The sequence below is a fragment of the Helianthus annuus genome, chromosome 17, assembly GCF_002127325.2.
Source record: "Helianthus annuus cultivar XRQ/B chromosome 17, HanXRQr2.0-SUNRISE, whole genome shotgun sequence".
Classification (NCBI taxonomy): domain Eukaryota; kingdom Viridiplantae; phylum Streptophyta; class Magnoliopsida; order Asterales; family Asteraceae; genus Helianthus; species Helianthus annuus.
In genome coordinates this window covers 44,980,175-45,003,181 of record NC_035449.2, presented here as the reverse complement: position 1 = coordinate 45,003,181, position 23,007 = coordinate 44,980,175, and the positions used below count along the sequence as shown (strand labels likewise).

The 23,007-nt window shown below is 35.7% G+C and overlaps 2 protein-coding genes and 2 long non-coding RNA genes across 5 annotated transcripts; 3 read left to right on the top strand and 1 right to left on the bottom strand.

Moving 5' to 3' along the window:
- Nucleotides 1-621: 621 nt before the first annotated feature.
- LOC110922770 (E2F transcription factor-like E2FF) lies at nucleotides 622-4,682 on the top strand. 2 transcript variants are annotated; one of them, XM_022166973.2, is made up of 11 exons: nucleotides 622-926; nucleotides 1,017-1,084; nucleotides 1,196-1,248; nucleotides 1,363-1,440; nucleotides 1,560-1,607; nucleotides 2,426-2,516; nucleotides 2,603-2,673; nucleotides 2,775-2,847; nucleotides 2,923-2,984; nucleotides 3,076-3,484; nucleotides 4,356-4,682. In XM_022166973.2, exons 1-11 carry the CDS (start codon nucleotides 844-846, stop codon nucleotides 4,445-4,447), a joined length of 1,128 nt encoding a protein of 375 aa, XP_022022665.1. In that variant the 5' UTR covers nucleotides 622-843; the 3' UTR covers nucleotides 4,448-4,682. The 2 variants fall into 2 exon arrangements, with proteins under 2 accessions (XP_022022665.1, XP_022022664.1); XM_022166972.2 differs by having other exon boundaries at nucleotides 623-926; nucleotides 1,554-1,607.
- A 763-nt stretch (nucleotides 4,683-5,445) lies between these two features.
- Nucleotides 5,446-6,265, bottom strand: LOC110923131. Its single transcript, XR_002583761.2, has 3 exons — nucleotides 6,161-6,265; nucleotides 5,925-6,083; nucleotides 5,446-5,708 (listed from the first exon to the last, which is right to left on the bottom strand). It is a non-coding gene; the product is annotated as an uncharacterized LOC110923131 (long non-coding RNA).
- Nucleotides 6,266-9,625: 3,360 nt separating this feature from the next.
- LOC110923982 lies at nucleotides 9,626-12,470 on the top strand. Its single transcript, XR_002584256.2, has 3 exons — nucleotides 9,626-9,789; nucleotides 10,823-10,912; nucleotides 12,254-12,470. It is a non-coding gene; the product is annotated as an uncharacterized LOC110923982 (long non-coding RNA).
- A 2,868-nt stretch (nucleotides 12,471-15,338) lies between these two features.
- On the top strand, nucleotides 15,339-17,275 carry LOC110920750. The gene is made up of 5 exons (XM_022164948.2): nucleotides 15,339-15,855; nucleotides 16,137-16,410; nucleotides 16,474-16,572; nucleotides 16,661-16,875; nucleotides 17,025-17,275. Exons 1-5 carry the CDS (start codon nucleotides 15,419-15,421, stop codon nucleotides 17,098-17,100), a joined length of 1,101 nt encoding a protein of 366 aa, XP_022020640.1. The 5' UTR covers nucleotides 15,339-15,418; the 3' UTR covers nucleotides 17,101-17,275.
- The last annotated feature ends 5,732 nt before the right edge of the window (nucleotides 17,276-23,007 follow it).

Here is a 23,007-nt window from a genome sequence, read left to right as displayed (position 1 = left end):
TCATGTCACGTTTATAGTCTGTAAGTGTCGTATTAGGGTGTAGATTGTCTATACGTGTCGTGTTATCGTGTATTATGGCGTAGTATGTCTCTACTTGTCGTATTGTTCCGTATTATGGCGTATTATGTCTATATGATGTCATATTTTGGCGTATATTGGCGGTTACTTTACATGTTTTATCCATTAAACAAACAAAAAACACTTTAAATATATTATACAAACAAAATACCTTTAAAATTACAAATTAACCTATACGATACATATACGAGACCTTTACTTCACCTATATATGCTCATACGGGACCTATACCTCACCTATACTACACTACATTGTACATGGTATTCTTAAAAAAATTAAGGAAGTTTTTATTTAAAATAATAATTTTTTTTAGAAAACACTCAACCAATACGACTCGTATAGACCTATACGATCCGTATAGGTCCAGTCAAATAGACAAAATCTGACACATCGGTCTTTATTAGAAATTAGAAAAGCAATATGACCCGTATAAACCTATACGACCCGTATTAAGGTGATTCAGGTGTGTGCCAATAATACGACCCTTTACAAAATCCGATTATGTTTTTACAAAACCAAATAAGTAAAATTCAAAATTAGAGAATGAAGAAAAAGTTATAACCAGGGGGTGGGGGGAAGCCGCGCATCATCCCGGATTCAAATTCCCGCGGCCTGTTTCAAATCGCTCTTTTCCAATCTCCTCCGCTTTCACCACCAACTCAAATCCCCAATTCAAACCCTAGATCCCGCCATCAATCCCCCAAATCAACCTTCAACCACCACCAATTCCACATCAAATCGAGCTCACTTCCACCAATTTCACCCATGACGTCACTTCACGATTCCGAAAACAGAAACCCTAACCTCTACAGCCGTAAAGAGAAATCTCTCGGTGTCTTATGCTCCAAGTAGTTACTCACTTACCTTTTCTTTATCAATCGCACACATGCACTGTTGTTTAGATCTTGTATAATGATTTGAGATTTATTTGTTTTCAGTTTTTTGAGGCTGTATAATCGAGAAGGTGTCGAATCGATTGGACTCGATAACGCGGCGAATCAATTAGGTTTTTTATAATTTTGTTTCATTGAATTTTTATTATTACATGTAATTTTGTTTTATTGAAGAAAATGTAGTAGAAGGATATAAATCATGTGATGATATTGGAAACTTACAGGTGTTGAGAGGCGGCGGATTTACGACATTGTGAACATATTAGAAAGTGTTGGTGTAAGGAATTTATGCTGTTTATCTTTTTGTTATTTGTTATTATTGTTATTGTTGTGTTTTTGTAAATTGGATATGAATAGGGGATTTAGGGTTTGACTTTTTTTTAAATTTTAGGTTATGACAAGGAGAGCAAAGAATTCGTATACTTGGAAGGGTTTTGGTGCGATTCCTCATGCGTTAGAAGAGCTTAGGGTACTTGTAGACATATGTTTTTGATCACATTAATGAGTTTGTTTTTGTGTGGTTGTTATAATGTTATCATGATCATTTGGATTTTGATGTTTTGTATATACGTTTATATGTAGAAACAGACATCTAACGAGAACCATAAAGTACCACAAATGCGCAGCTTTGGAACTGTAAGTTTTTTTATGTTAAATTTGAGGTTCTTTTGCTAATTTATACATGTTACAAGAACTATTGAAATTCTTTGGCCAATAGTATAGTAAGGCTCAAATTGTAGATGGACCGTGGATGGTGCACTTAGGGATGGCAATCAAACCCGAACCCGATGGGTAAACCCGAAACCCGATACATTTGGGACGGGTTTGGGGTCGGTTAATCGGGTTTGGGACGGGTTTGGGAATAGGTTTTATTTTTTTCGCGGGTTTGGGACGGGTTTGGGATTTAGTGATATACCCGTTTACCCGACCCAATTACCCGATAAAGTGTACCCGTTTACCCGATTGTATACCCGTTATAATTTCTTTTATATTATTAATATGTATATATATGATACATCCATTTTTTACACATATAGGTATTTTATTCCGTATACATTGTAGTTATTTGATATATATCTTTATAATAACAATACAAAATGTAACCGGTTAGTAGTTACCCGATAGACACCCAATGGGTTTTGAGATAAGTATACCCAACGAGTAATCTTTTTAAATTAACGGGTTTACCCGAAACCCGCGGGTATACCCGATACCCGATGGGTATTTACCCGCTAGAAACCCGACGGGTTTTGGGACGGGTTTGGGACAAGCTTATCTAATCGGGTTTGGGTTTGGGATTACCTAAACCCGTCCCAAACCCGACCCATTGCCATCCCTAGGTGCACTTCTTTACACAATTACAATATCAACGTTTTGTTAGTGATTGTACTGATGTTAGATTATCATGATGCTTTTTGCTAAATTTTACTTTAAATACGGGGTTCTCTTACCAGGTTGTAAGTGAGAACGATTCTCGTGGGCCTTCTTATTCAAACAACTCATACACAGACAGGTATACGAAATCATCTGGATCTTCTAAAAGTGGTAAGTTGATTTCTTTCATAAGGGGGCTTAGCTTCTCAAGATGTAAGTTATATTCTTAACTGGTATTCCTTTTTTTCATTTGTCAGAAAATAACAGGAAGGAAAAATCACTTGGACTCCTGACACAGAATTTCATCAAGTTATTCATCTTATCCAATGTGAGTGAACCTGCTAGTAAACATCGTCTTTCATGGTACCTAAACTACCTATTTTCAGCTAACTTAAACTAAAGTAATCAACCTTTTTATATATTTTACAGGCAGATTTAATCTCGTTGGACACTGCTGCAACAGCGTTGTTGGGCGATGTACATGATCCAACAGCCATGAGAAGTAATTTCATGTACTCTTTGATTTCATGAGTTATTTATATGATACTAGTTTACTTACCATATTTTGTGTATGCAGCAAAAGTCAGGCGTTTGTATGACATTGCAAATGTATTTTCTTCCATGAATCTTCTTGAGAAGGTAATTTATATTCTTATACGTATTGAAAATACTTCATTTATAGTTTTATACAAGTCAGCGTATCTAAATGTTTTCTACCCTTCTATTGAAGACGCGTCATCCTGAAAGTGGGAAACCATCGTTTAGATGGTTGGGACTTAAAGGACACCCAAATACTAAATCCCGAACTTTAGATACAAACAACTCAAAAAGAAGAGATTTTGGAACAGATATTACGAACCGTGATGATTTAAAAAGAAACCGGATAGATTCTCTGTCTGATTGGAGCTCAAAAGGTGTGACTGTTGCAATGCATGGGAATTTTGATAACGTGAAGATCGAGTATGATGAGAATGTAACAACGCAGATGCAGCCTGCACGCAACTCAAAGGAGTTTGTTTTTGGCCCGTTCACACCTGCTATTGTACAAAAAGTAGGAGTTTGTGGAAACAAAAAGTCAAAGCGGGCTCAGGACTGGGAGAACTTGGCGGATACTTATCGTCCTCAGTATCGGAATACAGGTAATTTTCTGAATCTTACATGTGGCAAAATAGGCAGGTCGAGACGTGTAACTAGGGCTGCAAGCGAACCAAACGAACATGAACAAGATTTATGTTCGTGTTTGTTTGTTAATTTTAAGCAATGAACACAAGTGGAAACAACTGAGCACAAACAAGCATTCATTAACATAATATAGAATACACTGATACTTATTAAATATTTTATTTGTCGCGATTTTGAAGTATTTAAATAAAACATAAAATCTAAAACACACTAATTTTGGTACATTAGCGAACGTTCACGAACATAAATGGACTAACGCGGCCTCTGTTCATGTTTGTTCATTTAACTAAACGAACGAAATTGCTTGTTCGTGTTCGTTCATTTATCAAACGACAACATTTAACTAAACGAATGGAATCGCCTGTTCGTGTTCGTTCATTTATTAAACGAACGGACACAAACAAACTTCTCGCCTAGCGGTTCAAGAATTCTTCGCTGAACGTTTGGTTTGTTTGCAGCCCTACGTGTTACGGATCAAAGCGGGTATTTTTGTGCAAGACTAATGTGTCGGATTGACCCGAAACACTTTTATCCAATTTTTTTATAAATGTATATTGTGTCAGACTGTCAGTATGATTAAAAAGGTTTATTCTTTCAATAACAGTTCATTCTTTTGCCTACAGTTAATCACATGGTTTATGCACTGAAATATTTGAGCGACTTTTGACCCACTCTCCTTATAATTAACCAATTTATAAACCTATTTGCCTGTTAGATATCAAACATAATCAGAATTGACGTATGCATAAAACATAAGTACATGGGTCGAAATTATCATCTATATAAGTGAAAACATATGTTTAATAACTTTCGTTAATAATATTACAGCTTTATGTGAACTTTTTGGACACTATGTGGAGGCGTGGAAATCATGGCATGTTGAAGCGGATGAGAAGAAGCAGGTACAGCCAGTCCCGTGAATCTTTATCTGATTTTTAATGGTAGGCTATTTGTTGTTGAAGAGAGATGAGGACTAGTGACTGTGTGTGTGCATATGGCCTTAATGCACTGATTTTGGTACATTTTTAGGAGGTTCTAGTTGCCATAATCATTGGCAGATGGCAGTGGTACTAATGTGGTTAGATTTTGTAAACCTGCTCAGTAGTTTGAGGTTTTTACATGTGGTAAGAAGTTGTGACATCACTAATTTCTTTACCGAAAATGACTTGTTTATTTTGGCTATTCAGACATGTTTCTTTCCTTTTGTGGGTTATAATATGTATCGGTAATCGGTGTTTTTGATAGGGCACAGTTGGTAAATATAAACTTTATACCTGGCAAAATGGGTTGGGTCAGGTCGGATGGCGGGTCAAAACGGATTCGGGTTGAAATGTGTTCTGGTCAAATTGGGTCAATTAAAAAAAAAGGTTGTTTTGGTTCGGGTCAAAGCGGGTTTGGGTTAGAACGGGCTCGGGTCGGGGTGGGGTTTGGGTCAGAACCAGTTTCGGGTCGGGTTGGTTTAAAAACGTTTATTTTTTAAAAAAGGAGAGATTGTGATAGTTATCTATTAGATTCAAAAAAAAGTTTTTGTTGGTTCAGGACTTCGGGTTAGAAGTACGGGTCAAAAACGGGTTCAAAATATCTATCCTATTTAAATAAAGACTTAGACAAATACAAATAAAAATTTGAATGTGAATCGATTAGCGGTGAATGTCCAGCACAAAAGTTTGTGCTGAAAAAGCTTATTTTATATTTTAATAAACTATAAATAAAAATGAGTTATATTTTCATTCCTTTTAGGTTTTCTCTGTATCCACTTCCTCAAATTTCTATCAAGTGTTGCAAGTTTATTTCAAGCACTACTTGAGTAGGAGGTAGGCACCCATTAGGCCATTTTCATGGCCCAAAATAGAAATGAGTCACTTGGGCTGCACTTACTAATTAAGTTTGGGTTGGTATTAACGGGCCTACTAATTAATTTCGGAAATGATATCTTTGGTTCCATTCAAAACACAAGCTGCAAACACAACAAGTTTAAAGGAAGAAAATAAACAAACCAAAAGACATCAATCACACAACCAAAACAAGTTCAGTAAAAAACGACGTGATCCATTCCAGGTTTCATGTTACTAAAGTTTGTAATCTCCAATTCAACGAGATGATCCAAGTTAATAAGATACGGATAGTCTTGCAAGTCAAAAAGGTTCATGGCGGTTTGTGATTCGTTGGATTGTAGTTCATCTATGGAAAAAGCGAAACATTTCTTGCTTAGTGAAAAGAAAAACACATGAGAATCATACACCTATAGGCAATAACAATGTTAGGTAAGACTTAAAGGCAGTGAAAACATATGGGTCAGGTCAGGTAAAGGATTAAAAAAGGTTGTGACGAAACTGAGTTCAGGTCAAAACAATTAGTTTTAGAAAAGTATCAGTTGGGGGATGTGTATAATTTTACCTCCATTTTTACTTTCTTTAAATTTGGGGAGCTTGCAACCAAGAGAAGAACAAAACGTAGCTCATCTTCTTGTCCAAAGGACAGTCCATATAATATAAGATCACGCAGATGGACTAGCATGTTCGGGAGACTCTCTGGGATATCACCTGAAGCAAAACACTTTAACCGAAAAACTAAAATCAACAACAACAACAATAACAATAATTCAATTTCTGGTATGAAATCTAGTCTCCTACCTTAACAGCACAACAATTCATCTCCAAATGCTCGATCAAAGGCAACAACTGAAACAGCCGAGAGCAAGAACAGAATACTCACTTCCCCTGAGATGCTTTTCATCTTCAATCTGCAATCAAATATAAAATAGAAATAAAATCTTTTTGGTTTTTATAAGCTTTATATTAAAACACACCTGATATTTTCCATTTTTCAAATGTAAAGAGGGAAAGCAATAAATAAATATTTACAGACATTCTTTTTGCGAGTTTCGAGAATAATTATAAATAAATAAAAATATAGTTTTTTTGGTTAAAATAAAAAATAAAGTAGCACCCATGAACGTTTTTGATCATACCAAAGTGAAGCTCTTGAGTATAGGGCAACAACTTATTATATATATAAGCATTGTCTTGGTGATGCTCAGTGGCGGAGCCAGAAATTTTTCTTATGGTGTCATTTTTTATGGATATTCTGGTTTATAGTAACCCGGAGTCGAACTTTTTTGGATCGGTTCAGATCTAGTCGGGTCAAATTAGATAATAAAAGCAAATATCACAGTAAAAGTACAATGTCATTGAATAAAAACACATAATAAAATTACAAAGTCATTTGAAATATATATAAAAAATGCATTTAATAGTTGCTATGTACGCATTTTCATGTTTTGAGAACGATTCATAATGTTTTCAATGGCCTCTTACAAAAAAAAATAAATAAATAAATAAATAAACCCTCTTTTTCATTATAACAAACAAATGCACACATCATTGAAATGATCATCAAACATCCTATTAGGTTAAACAATTGAAACAAAATCAATTAGACATAAGACTATAATACTTAGTGGATTAGAAAAAATAAAAAATGAGCATGGACCTTTAATAATTTAAATTATACTAATTAAATTCAAGTAACTAGGCTTAATTTTTTTAATATAAATTTGTTTATTATGTAATTCTTTTAGAAGAAAACAAAACAATGGTGTCGCTCGTAAAAAAAAATGGTGTCGCTCGAGTTTTTTCTATTATACATTGTATTTGCTACATAAAATTCAATGGTGTCGGACGACACCGTTGTTTAAAGTGTGGCTCCGCCACTGGTGATGCTGACATTATGAAAGGAGAGCATAAGCTTGTAAGCCTCTGAAATCTCAAAATGGGTGATTGAAGCTCAAAAGCACAGTTATTGAGGTTTAAATGCGTTAACCTATGCAGACCAAAGAAGGATTTAGGTAACTTATAGTCATTACCATAGCTCATGAAAAGATTAAACTTCTCAAGGGTGTTGTTGTTTGCAAGATGCAGTATAATCTCACAACAGCTTGGAAGTTGAGAGACACAAAGAGAGAACTCTAGCACCGGACCGCGGTGTAGTAGTAACAACACAGTATAGATAGCATGCAAAACTTTACACTTGATGATGTGTGATTGGTTATTATTGCTTGATCCTTGTAGCAGTGTGTCATCAAACTCAAGTTTAGGTAAGTTAACACAATGGTGCCTCCAGTTCCGAGATACAACGGTGGTTCTAAACACATCGCGTATCGGCAAAGAGTTTCAAATACCTCAACCAAAGAGTCCATGAATCAAAATTATCAAATGAAGGATAAAAAGTATACCGGGCAAAATGGGTGGGTCAGGTCGGGTGGCAGGTCAAAACGGGTGCAGGTCAAAATGGGTCAATTCAAAAAAAAGGTTGTTTTGATTCGAGTCGAAACGGGTCGGGGCGGGTTTCGGGTTGGAACGGGTTTCGGGTCGTGTTGGTTTAAAAGCGTTTATTTTTTTTTTTTAAAAGAGTGATTGCAATAGTTATCCATTAGACTCAAAAAAGGTTTTTGTTGGTTCAGGGCTTCAGGTTAGAGGTACGGATCAAAAAACGGGTTGTTCAAAATATATAACATATTTAAATAAAGACTTAGACAAATAAAAATAAAAATAAAAATTTGAATGTGAAATGATTAGCGGTGAACGTCCAGCACAAAAGCTCAAAAGCTGGAAAAGCTTATTTTATATTTTAATAAACTATATAAATAAAAAAGAGTTAGGGGGTGTTTGGCCTAGTTTTTATTTTTTGGCTTATGCTTATATTTTAAATTAGCTTATAGCTTATTTTCTATTATTTGATAAGCTCTTTTTAATGTGTTTGGATTAGCTTATAGCTTATTTATATCATTTGCCCTTACACAAAGAAGGTTTCTTCAAATAAGCTAAAAAACCATCATCAAATAAGCTTATTCAAATTAGCTTATATAAGCTAATAAGCATAAGCTTAAAAAGCTAAACCAAACATCAAATTAAGCTTATTTTGTAAAAAAAACTAAAAAAAACTATAAGCTTTGTTAAAAAAGCAACACCCCCTTATATTTTCATTCCTTTTAGGTAGTCATATTTTCATTTCTTTTATGTTTTCTTTGTACTTGGTACTCCACTTCCTCAAATTTTAAATGGTTCAACCCAGGTGTCTCTCACATACATAAATCATGAAGAACCAAAAAAATATCCAATTGTTGGCGATTCATTCAATAACAATGAGAGAATTGATTGTATGTTCATTTCAATTGGTTTTTTCATCTGGGTTATTGCAGTTTCAGAATCGATTTTGCGACCTTTCTTTGCGACCTTTAACAGGATTTTTGTATAGAAGTTTGATGAAACAGTAGTTAACATAGGGAGGTTAATTCACTGGTCTCATCAAGTAGGGTTAATCCCTTCTTTCCGAGGATCGGTGGCTGGATCGTCCACTGATCTGTCTCCTGCACAAGGAAAACACACCATGACTCGTAACAAGGAGGATGGATTGGGTGGTGCTCCTTGTTACCACTCTCCGACGTGAGAATCAGTAATTTGCTTGAAAACAAAGTGTGTGATAGTAGTAAGAGTGAGTGAGTTGATAAGTGATACCTCAAACCTGGCCCGAATGGGTATATATAGCCGAAGAGTGAAGGAGGGTAATTGAGTGGCTAGACTGACGACGCGCAGCCCCTTGCAGGCATGTCAGGCACGTAGGTCATGGAGGCGACGCCACATCCCGATGTGGCTGTCAGTCTGTATGCCATCGTTGCTTACGTGTAGGCTGACAGATGACTGCTATTAGTGCCACTTGCTGTTTTGGCCACTTAAGTCAAGGTGGCAGTCCCACTTGCGTCGTCAATAGAATGCGGTGCTGGGCCGCATCGCTATCTGTGGTAACTATGGTTGTTTCCTGTAACATCCCAAAACCCGAATGTTTATAATTGCCATGTGTTCTTATATGACTTAGCATGAAATAAACGACTAGGTTAATTAACCTAGTTAAGTAACGCTCCAAAAACTCGAATTACTAAATTTGCTAATGAGACCCCATGTTTAATAAAATAGAATGTAGTAACTAGGTTATTATACCTAGTCAAAAGTTTAGCAAAGCAAACAAGGGAACAAACTTGAGGGACCATATATGAACAAGGGGGAAAGTTATGTTTTATTAAACAAAATCACAACACACAACACACAACACACATACATCGTGTGTGTGTGCGTGGAATGCTCTGGAGAAGAACAAAGGGGTGCAAACCCTAGTTCTTAAAGAAGTTCCAAATTGAAGGTTGAATCGAAGCCCAAAATCATGAATAAACACGATTTAATGCTCACCATCACAAGAGGATCAAAAGGTATGTCTCGAAAACTAAGATTGGTGATCTTGTATGAAATGGTTTAGGTCTTAATCCATGAATTGGGATGAAATTAAGCATGAACATATGTTAGAATTATCATTGGAATGTGAATTATGCAAGATTTGATGTTATTTGAGATTTGGAGATGAAACCCACTTGGGTTAGTAGAAATGGCGACATGGGTATGTCACCCATGTCCAATCTTTGTTTGATTCTTGATATGATATGTTGCATGTGACCAAATTGTTAGTTATATTGAATATGGTATGAGATTAAATTGTTATTGGTAGTTGGATGATTGAAAACAAGAACTAGGAAGAAAGAATGAAGGTTACTTGTACATCATGTTTAGAAACTTGTACGCATGCCAAGTGTTCGATGAAATGACTAGGTGAGTGTAGAAGGTGAAATAATATGCAAAAAAGTGGTAATTAGTTATGGAATGTGATAAAGGGGTGTTTGATAGTAAATTAACATGAGAATTGAGTTTAGATATAGTTCATTGCTAAGTATGAATTATTGTGAATTGTGAATTAATATGGTTGTTCTCTTGTATAATTTCATATGCTAACAAGAACGTGTGTGTAATGAAACGAATGAATGTGTGAGTAAATATGTATGCGTGTATGATTATGTGATTATGTGGTTGTAAGTACATTTACATCATAAGTAGGAAATGTATATAGTGTCATATGTATAGCCTAATATGATGTAGTGAATATATGAAGTTAAGTCGGAAGTTTATACATTAAACCGTTGACTTTTGGAAGTCAACTGGATATAAGGGACATAGCTAGATTTTTGACACAATTATAAGATCTTGGAACGTCATTTGGTATGTGTTAAATTAATATGCGTTTTATGCGTTAACATGATGGATTGTATGAGTTTGAAAAGATATGATTTGGGCGTATGCCTTATGTTTGTTAGACTTGACTATGAAAGCTAATTGCGAGTTATGCATTCGACATGATCATTTATATGTAAAATCATGTATACTAACAAGGATGTGATTGCGGTGACACGAAAGCATTAGGGATCATGTGGAAATGGACTCAAGCAAGAAAGACTAACGGGTCAAGAGGAGACAAGAAAGTGGATGCGAAAACGGACGCTCAAGGTAAGTGAATCCCAAACTTACCCTTTTGACTTAATATGTTTTGTTATTTGGTAAATTATCTAGAAGTTATGTAAGAAAGTATGAAGTAAAGGTAGTGATAGGGTTAGTCTAATGGAAGGTAGCCGAATGAGGTTAGGTAAGTTGGGAAGTGCATGATATAGATCAAGCGGGTCAAACATATATGCATGAATCGTGTATCGATGATGTAATTTATGAAGTTTAAGGACCTCAAGGGATAAATTTTTAGTTAATAAGGTAGGGAAATGTTTTATGAACATTTAGAAACAAGTTTCAAGTGAAACGGATGCAAGACGAGAAAGTTATGCAAGTTTTAGTATTAAAATAGGGGGCTGATCTGGGCATCGCCGTAGCTTACGGTGCCCACCGTAAGCTACGGTGGATGCTGGGCCTTTCCTTCTGCCGTAAGACAGTGTAATGTCACCATAAGGTTTTGGGGCCACCGTAAGCTACGGTAGCCACCGTAGCTTACGGTGGAGGTCAGGTGCAAATTGTAAGTTATGTTTTTCTTTGTTTTCCCTTAATTTTGGGCCTCGTGAATTCATCCCAAGCCCCGATAAGCTTCTATAATGCACCTTAACCCTACCAAATGGCTTGATAAGCTACGGTTAAGTGTGGAACTCATCTTTAAGATCCGAAATGTACCCGAAAGTTATTTAAAAGGTGTTTAGGAAGCGTGAGTAAGAATGGAAAGGGTAAGTGTGTGTACGGAAAACGAATTAAGTATGTGGGTCAGTATGTATAGATTTAACTTCTTCCCAATACGCTTAAGCTAATAAGTAATCATGAAGATGAGGTAGTATGTATGTATGTATGAATGTATTTATGTAATTATGTAAGTACATGTACGTGCGAGCGAAGGTATGCACATGTGTAGTTATGATCCGTTTTATGAATGTATATTTGTATGTAGTTAAGTATGCATGTATTTATGGTTGTATGTAGTTATGTATGCACGTATGTATGCGGGAAGGTATGTTTGTATGTAGTTAAGTATGCATGTATTTATGGTTGTATGTAGTTGTGTATGTATGTAGGCATGTATGTGGGTAGAGATGTATGTACACAGTCAGGTATGTAATGTATGCGTAGTTTCACTACATTTAAGTATTGACGTTATTAAAAGTGTGCCTCGAGAATGAAATATGGTGCAGGTACTATATTGAAGTTCGTCAAGGATTAGACGCCCGGATGGAATGACTAGACCTAGAAAGAAAACGGGACGAAAAGTATATGTGGATAGAACGTAGCGAGACTACATGATTAAGAATCTTGTTTGTAAATGATGTATACTAATGTTGTGAATGTATGTGGTGGGTGCAGGTTGTACGAATGACAAATCATCATCATGAGGTGTAGCGATCAAGGTCCGAGTTGCAAGATAGATTGTACGGGGATCCTGGAGTATGTAAAATGATAGACATAAGTTAGACTTTCATTTTGTAAATGAGTACGAAGGTTGCGTATATTGTAAAAAGGTTATTTTATATTGAAGTTTCAAGTAGTATAAAACGTTTTTAATGAAAGAAATTTTATGGTACGTAATTCCGCTGCGTCTTTTCAGTTAAAGCATGTTAGGATGTTACATTTCCGCGTCCCTTGCTTTGACGAAGATGTGTACAGGATGCGGAGCTAAGCCGCATCGCTACGTGCGGTAACTGCTGTTTTTACCGCATCCCTTGTCGTGACGAAAACAGTACACAAGGTAAGTCTTCTCATCACTTGACTGATTGCAATCGCCAACTGCGTTCGCATGTGCCTGCACGGACGCAGATAAGTCCTTGCTGGTGGGAGTATTTGATAAGGGTAATGGTCACTCGCGACTGCTTCAGTGCAAGATTTAGGACCATACCCCATCAAGATGTTATAAAATTAAAACACTCCCTTTGATCGAGAACTCCCAATCGTAAAATAAATTCTTCCATATCAAAATGGATTTTATACAAACTTAACAGTACTGCTAGATTCCAAACTTAGTAGAAAATGAATACTATATTACACAAACATTAGGTAACGTTCATTTCACAAAATAAGATCTTAATAAAATTAGAATGTTCATTTTATTTCTTATTTTGTTGGTTTTAGCAAAAAAAAAAAAAAAAAAAAAAAGAATTAAAAGTGTCCCCTCGACAGCGAACCGTGTTTGAGTGTTTGCGAGCCCCCCATGCTCAGGATTTCCTGTCTGTTGTTCTCATCGAAAGTTTAGGGTAATGTATGTCGGATGTGGAATACCGGGCTATCTTCAAGTACCGGCTGATGATACCCTTTTTCCCGGTTGATGACTCGTGTCCTGTATGTCGAAAGTGTTGCTTGGATTCTTTTGGGGAGCATGCAGTACATTGCAAAGAATTACTGGGTTTTAAATATCGACATGATTTAGTTCGAGATGTGCTTTATGATGTCCTTAAGCGGGCAGGGATCTTGGCAAAAAGGGAACCTTCGGTGAACTTCTTGTCCGATCCATTAAAAGGGAGATCTACCATATGATCCGCTAACATTCTTGTTTTTTGATGGGAAGGAGGGAAACACGCGTGTGTCGATTTGACAAGTGTGTCCCCCCTCGTTGGGCTAAAGGACCACAGGTTTCTGGCGGGACAGACGATAACCAAGGCAGAGGCGGGGAAAGTAGCTAAGCATGAAAAAGCTGTTTAGCAGGGTAGGGTTTGCTATTCAGAAGGGGGTAGCGACGCAACTTGTTGCTCGTCTACCTGCCATTAGTCTGTAATCGTCTCTGTTTTCTTAAACGTATAAATAAATTGTTTCAATGTGCCAAAAAAAATTGAACAACACATAGAACAAAATCTATATTCTAATATCATCTAGATTTCACTTTATTCTGTTAAACAAAGACACCTAAATTTCAAATCAAATTACAATTCTATTAAATTACAATTCTTCTACGAATTTCAGTTACATTCCACAAAACTAACATTACTTATAACTTTTATACATGGAAATAAAAATTTGAATAAAATCAAATCATAAGGATTATATAATAAGAGGTGTTGGTCCAAGCAAACGGATGGTCGTTGGGCCTCTTTATGATTCTCATTGGCTACAACTAGTGGCTCCCGCTGTTTTAAATATACCCACAACCCATTGTCTCTATACTTTTTTTTTTTAACGGCCAACAAACTCAATCCCGAGCACTCTCGGGGCACCCACTGGACAAACGGAGTACTCCGAGAGTAACCCGAGTCCACCACCAATTCCGGGGAAAACCCGGTAACCCACCCGCCCGTAGGCACGACAGTGAAGTTACCGGTAAAACCCGTTTGGCTCAAGGATCCAACCCAGGTTTCCCTAGGTCTCCTATCATTGCCCACCAGTGCCTCACTCTGCACCAAGTGGGAGTCGAACCTGCATCTCTCAAGAGAAATGCAAGTCCTCCACCACTTGATCTAGAGATCATTGGCCATTGTCTCTATACTAGTTAGTTTATAGTTTATACACACGAATAAAAAACTGTAATTAATTAAATAAAAAGGGCAAATCCGTTTAAGAATTATTATCTTTTGTCGTTTAGTAATATACTTTTATAATTTTTGCTATAAACACACACCAAATTGGACTCCACGTCTTTTTAAAGCTACCTTTTATTCAAAGATAAATATAATATTTCTATAATAAATTAAATTAAATGATGAATTGAACGTGTTTCAGCATAAACAATCAAGCATGTGACAAAGTTCATTTACTATTCAACAATATTTTAATTTTTAATTAATTCATTGATTGCCCACTCAAATATTAACTTCTTTTTTATATATCTTATAGTTTATGTATATATGTTACATATTTACATATGAAAAATTATGTTATAATTTAACTTCTGTTTTGCGTTTTTTATACTTCTAATTATAAACATATATGTTCAAGAATTATAATTATTAAGTGTTTGTTAGCCAACAAAAAATCAGTTACTTGTTTTCTATAATATTTTCACTTAGAATATACGCTGTGTGTGTGGGGTGGGGGGGGGAGCCTTGAGGGAAGGGCGTGGAGCGACATGTGACAACCACGTCAGCATGTGGTGTGGAGAAAAAAACACAGGGTGGGAAAGTGGCGTGGAAGATATTAAAAGAAATTTAAAAAGAAAATAAACGTGAACCAATCAAAACAAACCTAAATTACATCCACCAATTAAGAGCATCCACCTCACCCATATATTTGCCCCCACACCGTTGAAAATCCTCAAGCCCCAAATACAACGCTTTTCATAACGCAGGCACATGATGGTTTTATGGGCATGGACCGACAACACTGTATTTTCACGCCAGAACGTTTGTTGAGCTAACCACTACACATGGTTTTAGCGTATCTAATTAATAAGCTGAATAAAAAACTAATGTCAAAGATGTAATTAGTCTCAACCAATAAGGCCATAGTATTAAACCCCACCACTCATATTCACAACCAAACAAACATATTAATTGTGAACATCAGAGCAGAAGATATACTCGCCTGAGGGCTTCGCCGGAGACACTAATGGCGGCAGCTTCCTCTAGGGCTTTATTCTCACGTTTCACCGACTTCTCACCATTCCACCACCACCAACCGCCGCCCTACACTCACCACCTCCTCCTCCGCCCCTCGCCGCCGTCGAAGAAACGTCTAGGTCATGTTGTTACCGTCAACTGTCTAATCTCCGGCGTTGACGGCGGCGGAGTATCTGATGAATTTGTATCAACTCAACGGAATGTTTCCTTCGACCGTGAATTCTCCGTCATCGCGAATATGTTGAAGAAGATCGAGCCGTTGGATTGTTCCGTGATTTCGAACGGCGTTTCTGATGCCGCGAAGGATTCGATGAAGCAGACGATTTCGACGATGCTAGGGTTGCTTCCGTCGGATCAGTTTACGGTTATGGTTAGAGTTTCGAAACGTCCTCTAGATCGGTTATTGTCATCTTCGTTTATCACAGGGTAAATTGCAGTTAGATGTAGTTTTGTTTGTTAATTAGTACAACTTGGTTGTTTACTTAATGGATATGTGTGCATGAGCGGTTAAGGATTGGATTGATGTGTGTTGTTTAGGTATAATCTTTAGTACAAATTGTATATTAACTCAGTGGATCTATGTGAATGATTGGTTGAGGATTGGATTGGTGTGTGTTGTTTAGGTATAATCTTTAGTACAATTGATATTAACTCAGTGGATCTATGTGAATGATTGGTTGAGGATTGGATTGGTGTGTGTTGTTTAGGTATACTCTATGGAATGCTGAATATAGGATTATGTTGATGAGGAATTTTGAAGTTATTTCTTCCAATGATGTAAAAAGGCTGAATTCTGGTGAGGATAATGAGGCCTCAGAGGAGAAGGTTGAGAAAAGTGAATGTTCGTGTGATGATGTTTTTGTAGATTGCTGTACAGAAGAAGCCGAGAGACTAAATCTTCAAAATTGTTTGGGTGATTTGGCTCCTGAAGCTTTGAATTACATCAAACGGTTGGAATCGGAGATATCTATCGCCAAGAAGGTGAGGCACCGTGTGCAGTTTCATCTCATATTTTTTAACTAATTTATGACCTTTTTATCTTAGGAACTACATGCTAGGAAGCAGGAAAATACACAAATTGAAGATACAAGAGAAAGCGACAATGATCTTTTAAAGTACTTGCGGTCACTGGATCCTGACATGGTAATTACTAATTACCCTAATTTCATCACAGCTATATTAATCATTCATCAAAGTAGCGAAATTCGACTCATCCATCATGTTGGAACAGGTGAATGAACTTTCTAGACCGTCATCTTCAGAGGTTGAGGAAGTTATACGTGAACTTGTACAATGTACGTCTAGAAGATTCTTCAAGGAAGAGATTACCTCTGACTCATCGGGAGATTCAGATATAGGAACTCAAGAAAACTTCCCACACGATATTGATGACATCAGTGACACCATAGGTACTTCACGAGATTACCTAGCAAAGCTTCTATTCTGGTTAGTATTGTATCTTCAAGCTATATTTTTATTTACTAGTTTGACATCGACTCGTTCATAATTCCATAGTGTTTGATGCATTACAATAGTTGTTTGGCCTCTGTGTATGGAAAATTGGAAATGAACAACTAATTATTTTTGGTATACAGGTGTATGCTATTGGGTCATCACTTGAGAGGCTTGGAGAACAGATTGCATCTAAGCTGTGCAGTGGGATTGTTGTGATAAAACTTCAAAAGGAAAAAAAAAGGGTTAGAAAGATGTATATGATTTTCCCTTTCAAAAATTTCTTATTTATTGCTGCTACTTATTCAGTTTATTATATAATAATTTCAAAATGTAGAGGCTTGCATGCAACAATAGCTTATGTTGTATTTAGAAATTCTGGTTTACATGCTAACTTTCTTTCCTTTCCCTCTCCAAATAACAAATTAATCGGTTCCCTAGGCATGAACCTTGTTGTTCCCGCCTAGGCCACGATGGCTCGTCAATTGGCTCAACGTTGCTACTCGACCTTCTACATAGCTTGTGTACATCATATGCGAATATGAAATTAGAGTCAAGGTCAATTAGGTGTTTGCATATAGGTCAATAATGTTGAACAAAATATCCCTCAATTTAAGTTTAATCAAGTTCAAAAAAAAGTTGCATATTTAAGTGGCAAGTTGCAACCACATAACCAATTTCCACTTCATAATTTGCAAGCTAATGTTTTGTGAGCTATTGTTTTGTGTTATAATAGCAAGTCTAAAATCACTAATTTACCTCACAAGTTATGCCTTAATAACCGATTGAAGCCTCATGTCTTTTCACAATTTCACATATTTCGGGTTTACAAGTAATTTAAGATTAGCTTTATCTAATAAACCGCAGTCCTGTAAAAGCATTTTACAAGTGACAGTTATCGCTCATTTTTTTAGAAACTAGTGGATCTGGATATAAAAAATTTTATACATTGGTTCATGTGGATCAATTCAAGCTTCATAACATGCCAAATCAGATTACTATTATAAACTTGTAAACTTAAAACGGATCTAATTGAGCTAGCACCACCTGTAACCATTGTTTGTCTCCACTCTCCACTCTCCACCACCCACTGACCACACTACCACCATTGTTGCCGCCACCATCCTTGACACAAACTCTCATCGCCACTACCACAACTGACACAACTGCTATCTCACCTGCATCCGTACCACCTCTGCTTGTGGTCACTAGACGTCATAAAAAGTTCAAAACCGGTGCGACAATGTGTGATGCGGGTTGGTGCGGCATGGGGGATGGTGGTGCGTTGATGGGGGTTATGGAATGGTGGCTGGTGCGGTGATAATGGATGAGGGTTGGTGGTTGGTGGTTGGGCAACGACGCTATGGTCGATAGGCGGCGTCGTTGTCTCAATGGGTTAAGTTATGGTCGTGAATGATGCAAATAAACTAGGTTAAAATTGATATATTGAAGATATGTTTAAGTTATGGGCTTGGTAATGTGCTATTTTGAGACTTAGAATAAATTTATAGACTAGTTTATATTATAGCCCAAATTAAAGTTATATATTTGTACTCTACATAACTATAATAAATAAATAAATATATATGTATAATTCGAATTTGAACTTTTAATCGAACCGCATTCAAAATTATAAATTTGTATTTGTTTACTAGACTAGAATGTAATCGAATTCGAATTCTTGATAATTGAAACAAATTCTTGATAATCGAATCGAATTAAGGCGAATTTCGAATTTTTCGAATCCCAATAGAATCCTAAACACCCCTACATGTAACAAAGGTCAGTACGACAACCTAGAGTTGCACAATATTTATAAAGTATTAATTGCTGGTAAATTGTAAAAGAATCTTGGTTTTAAAAAGCGCGAAGCGCACAAAAGCTACGAGGTCTAAAAGCGAGTCGCAAAGCGCAAAAGCGGAGGGATTTTCGAACGCGATGCGCAAAGTATTATTAAATTTGTTTCATATAATATTTACTATAATATTAATTTCTTACAGTAAAAATTTAGATAACTAAAAGATGTATATTCTTTAATCTATAAATAACCTATATTTACAACATAAAAAGAGCTATATATACAAATTAAAGAAACACAACTCTTGATGAAAGAAGAAAAAAAAATTAAAAAATGTTTTAGGTTAAAACCGAAAAAAAAACATTGAGGATGGAATGTGTAACTTAATAAAAAAGTTTTAGGTTAGAATTGCAAAAAACAAATACATTAGGGATCAAATGTGTTAATTAATAGGGTTTTAGGTTAAAATAGTTTGAAAGTAACACAACCATCATCTTCATACGACATCATCTCTACTCCCGCCTCCATTGTACTTGTCGTTCTGCTCCATTTTCATCGTGCTTCTACATTATGTCGTAGGCAAGCTTCATCTCTTCGTCTTCATCTCCATTCTTAGAGCATAAAACTTGGATTTCGTGTCTTGTACGTGAATCGCGTGCTTTACGCCTTTGATTTCATCAGAAAAAAAGAAAAAGCAACATAGGCGCTCGCTTCTTGTACATACCTTGCATTGTGTCTCACAAGGCGATCCCCTCTGCGCCTAGGTGCGCCTAAGGCACACTTTTTTAAACCAAGAACATAATTACGTGTGTTATTTGTAAACTTTTCCGTTAGTGTGATATGTAAACCCAATAAGTTGCACACCCGGGTTTGGAGGGTGTTAGAATTTCATTACTAAAATATACTAAAAATTATTCATGGTAATTTTCATATTGTTACTACTTAAAAATAAGAGTAAATTACAAGTTTTGTCATTTATGTTTAACATCAAATTGCAGGCGCTGTCCTTTTGGCCAAAAGTTGACATGCGGTGTCCTTACGGCTTTACCTTTCAAAATCTTGCACGTTTTGTCCTTTAGGCCAAACCCAGTTAGATTTTTTGATTAAATCTAATCATGTGCAAGGCATAACCCTGGGTTCGAACCGTCGTGACATGAATAATATTTTTCGAAACAGTATTTTGTTACCAATTTTGAAGATGACGTCACATAAATTTTAAACAAAATTTAATAAACCCGACTCCAACGGTCGTGCTAAATAAATACTCGCGCACAATCGTAAATCAAGCGCCTCATATTTATATTTACGAACCCTAGATCCTAAATCACCGAACACTTTTGTTTGATTAATGAGCGATTTCTTTAGAGAAAACAAGAAGAATTGCGGGTTTCTCAATTGCAGAGTACAAAACCACACACCATACATCGGTTGTTTCAGATGTCTGAACTTAAAAACCCCTCTTCGAGTATTTAGGGTTTTTCAATCAACTTGATGTAGGCGAGAATCACCAGGTACGACAACCAGTTTATCCTTCTTCCTTTCAATTGTACGTTACAAAATCTCACTTTACAGCAGTTGATCTTTGAATTGTTTTGAAATAAACAAGAATTTGCAGGGTTTTGTGAGATTTGCGAGTTTAAGGTTTTTCAATCATGGAATTTGACGATCATCTGACGTGTTCTTGGTCTGCAGTAGAATTAATTAACCGGCAAGTTTCTTCTGCAAGGGTTTATAATAATCTTGATCTTTTGAATTTGTTAATTTTCTGGGTTGATTAGTGATCAGATCTGCAGGGTTTGTAAAGATAATCTAGATCTTTTTGAATTTTTTAAACAAATTGTAACTATTTTCACTTGTTTTTTCAGTTGTTTCTTTTGTTTTTAACTTGACTTTTAAACTTATTTGATTTTGTAGTTTTGTGAAGGGGTTGTTTTATTTATAAACTATCGTAATTTTCTTGTTTTATAGGGGGTTTTACAAGACTGAACTCACATGTAAGAACTTGTGATCCTGTTACAAGAACACCTAAAATCCAATTCCAATTGTTTTGTACTTTGAGGCTTGTACTTTGCACTTGATTGAGCGTACCTAGGTTGTGTTTGTAGCATGGATTGCTTTCTTAATAATGGAAGTTCTTTTTGTTATTTTCAGGTTTGTTTGTTCTATACTTTCTTGAATTCGTTTGATTTTACGTTTTCTTTTTTTTGGCACTCCCGTATTGTTGAAACTGTTTCACTTCTCAGTTATTTCAGTGTTTTCAAATCTCCCATATTATTGTATATGTTTTCTGTTGTTTTTATTGTTTTTGAATTTGAATGTTAAACTTGTTTGATTTTATAGTTTTGTGAAGTACAAACTGTTGTTCTGTTATTGTTGTTTTTACTTAGTTTTTAACAAGACTGAGCTCACTTCGAGAAATAGCAACACTGTTACCGGAGCACCTAAAACCCCATTTTAACCTGTCATTGTACTTTGAGACTTGTACTTTGCGGTTGATTGGTGACGAAGGTAGCTATTGTAATGTGAATTGCTTTCTTGATAAAGTTCTCTCGTTTGATCTTATTGATGATTTTTACTATGTTACTATCATATATATATTTTTTATTTCTTAGTAATGAGATTTTTTTTATATATTTTAATAGCTTTATGGTTTGACAATTTTATATTGTATTTTAGAAGACTGAACTCCTTTCGAGAAATAGGAATTCCATTACCAGAGCACCTAAGAACCCAATTCAACTTGTCTTTGTACTTTGAGGCTTATACTTTGCGGTTGGTTGGGTGTCGAAGGTTGCTATTGTAACGTGAATTGCTTTCTTGATAAAGTTTTTTCTTTTGATATATTTTTTATGATTTTGACTATGATTTTTATAACTTTTATTTCTTGGCAATGAGATTTTTTTTATATAATGTAATAGCTTTTTGGTTCGATAGGTCTTTTCCTTTGTTTTTAACTTGACTTCTAAACTTATTTGATTGTAGTATTATGAAGGGGTTGTTTAAGTTATAAACTATCGTAATTTTTTTGATTTATGTGGTGTTTACAAGACTGAACTCACATGTAAGAACTTGTGATCCTGTTACAAGAACACCTAAAAACCCATTCCAATTGTTTTGTACTTTGAGGCTTGTACTTTGCAGTTGATTGGGCGTACGTAGGTTGTGTTTGTAGCATGGATTGCTATCTCGATGGAATTTCTTTCTTTTGTTTTCACGTTTGTTTGTTCTATACTTTCCTGAATTCGTTTGATTTTACGTTTTCTTTTTTTGGCACTCCCGTATTGTTGAAATTGTTTCACTTCTCAGTTATTTCAGTGTTTTCAAAACTCCCATATTATTGTAGATGTTTTCTCTTGTTTTTATTGTTCTTGAATTTGAATGTTAAACTTGTTTGATTTTATAGTTTTGTGAAGTACAAACTGTTGTTCTTTTATTGTTGTTTTTACTTAGTTTTTAACAAGACTGAGCTCACTTCGAGAAATAGCAACACTGTTACCGGAGCACCTAAAACCCCATTTTAACCTGTCATTGTACTTTGAGGCTTGTACTTTGCGGTTGATTGGTGACGAACGTAGCTACTGTAACGTGAATTGCTTTCTTGATAAAGTTCTCTCGTTTGATCTTATTGATGACTTTTACTTTGTTACTATCATATTTTTTTTTCTATTTCTTGGTAATGAGATTTTTTTCATATATTTTAATAGTTTTATGGTTTGACAATTTTATATTGTATTTTATAAGACTGAACTCACTTCGAGAAATATGAATTCCATTACTAGAGCACCTAAGAACCGAATTCAACTTGTCTTTGTCCTTTGAGGCTTGTACTTTGCGGTTGGCTGGGTGACGAAGGTTGCTATTGTAACGTGAATTGCTTTCTTGATAAAGTTTTTTTTTTGATATATTTTTTATGATTTTGACTATGTTTTTTATAACTTTTACTAGTTTTTTAACCGCCGCGCGTTGTGGCGGCACCATACGCGGCATGATAAATTATAGATTACAATCAACCCGACTCGTTTTTGACTAAATTTACGTCGAAAGATAAAGCAACTCAAAACGTACATATAATATACATGCGCGTTGGCGCCGTACGCGGCGAGGATACATTGCAAACATCGAATGGATCACCTAAAGTATTAGGTGTTCATTAGGTTTCATGAAGCAAAGTGGATTGCCTTATATTACAAACTACAGTTTTGCTGATATTCTTTTAACATTACAGTCTTGTTCTTCTTTTTAACACAAAAGTTATTCTTTGTTAATGGCCTTCGTAGTCGGTAACAATTATGTTATTGATGCCAAAATCCTGCTCGTTGCTAACGCCG

Excerpts from the sequence above, each read along its gene's own strand:
- LOC110922770 (XM_022166972.2), top strand. The coding sequence starts at position 844 with ATGACGTCACTTCACGATTCCGAAAACAGAAACCCTAACCTCTACAGC. Across the intron at positions 1,608-2,425 it reads AAATGCGCAGCTTTGGAACT|GTTGTAAGTGAGAACGATTC; the intron begins GTAAGTTTTTTT and ends TTCTCTTACCAG. Across the intron at positions 3,485-4,355 it reads TCCTCAGTATCGGAATACAG|CTTTATGTGAACTTTTTGGA; the intron begins GTAATTTTCTGA and ends ATAATATTACAG.
- LOC110920750 (XM_022164948.2), top strand. The coding sequence starts at position 15,419 with ATGGCGGCAGCTTCCTCTAGGGCTTTATTCTCACGTTTCACCGACTTC. Across the intron at positions 16,573-16,660 it reads GGTCACTGGATCCTGACATG|GTGAATGAACTTTCTAGACC; the intron begins GTAATTACTAAT and ends ATGTTGGAACAG. Across the intron at positions 16,876-17,024 it reads CTAGCAAAGCTTCTATTCTG|GTGTATGCTATTGGGTCATC; the intron begins GTTAGTATTGTA and ends TTTGGTATACAG.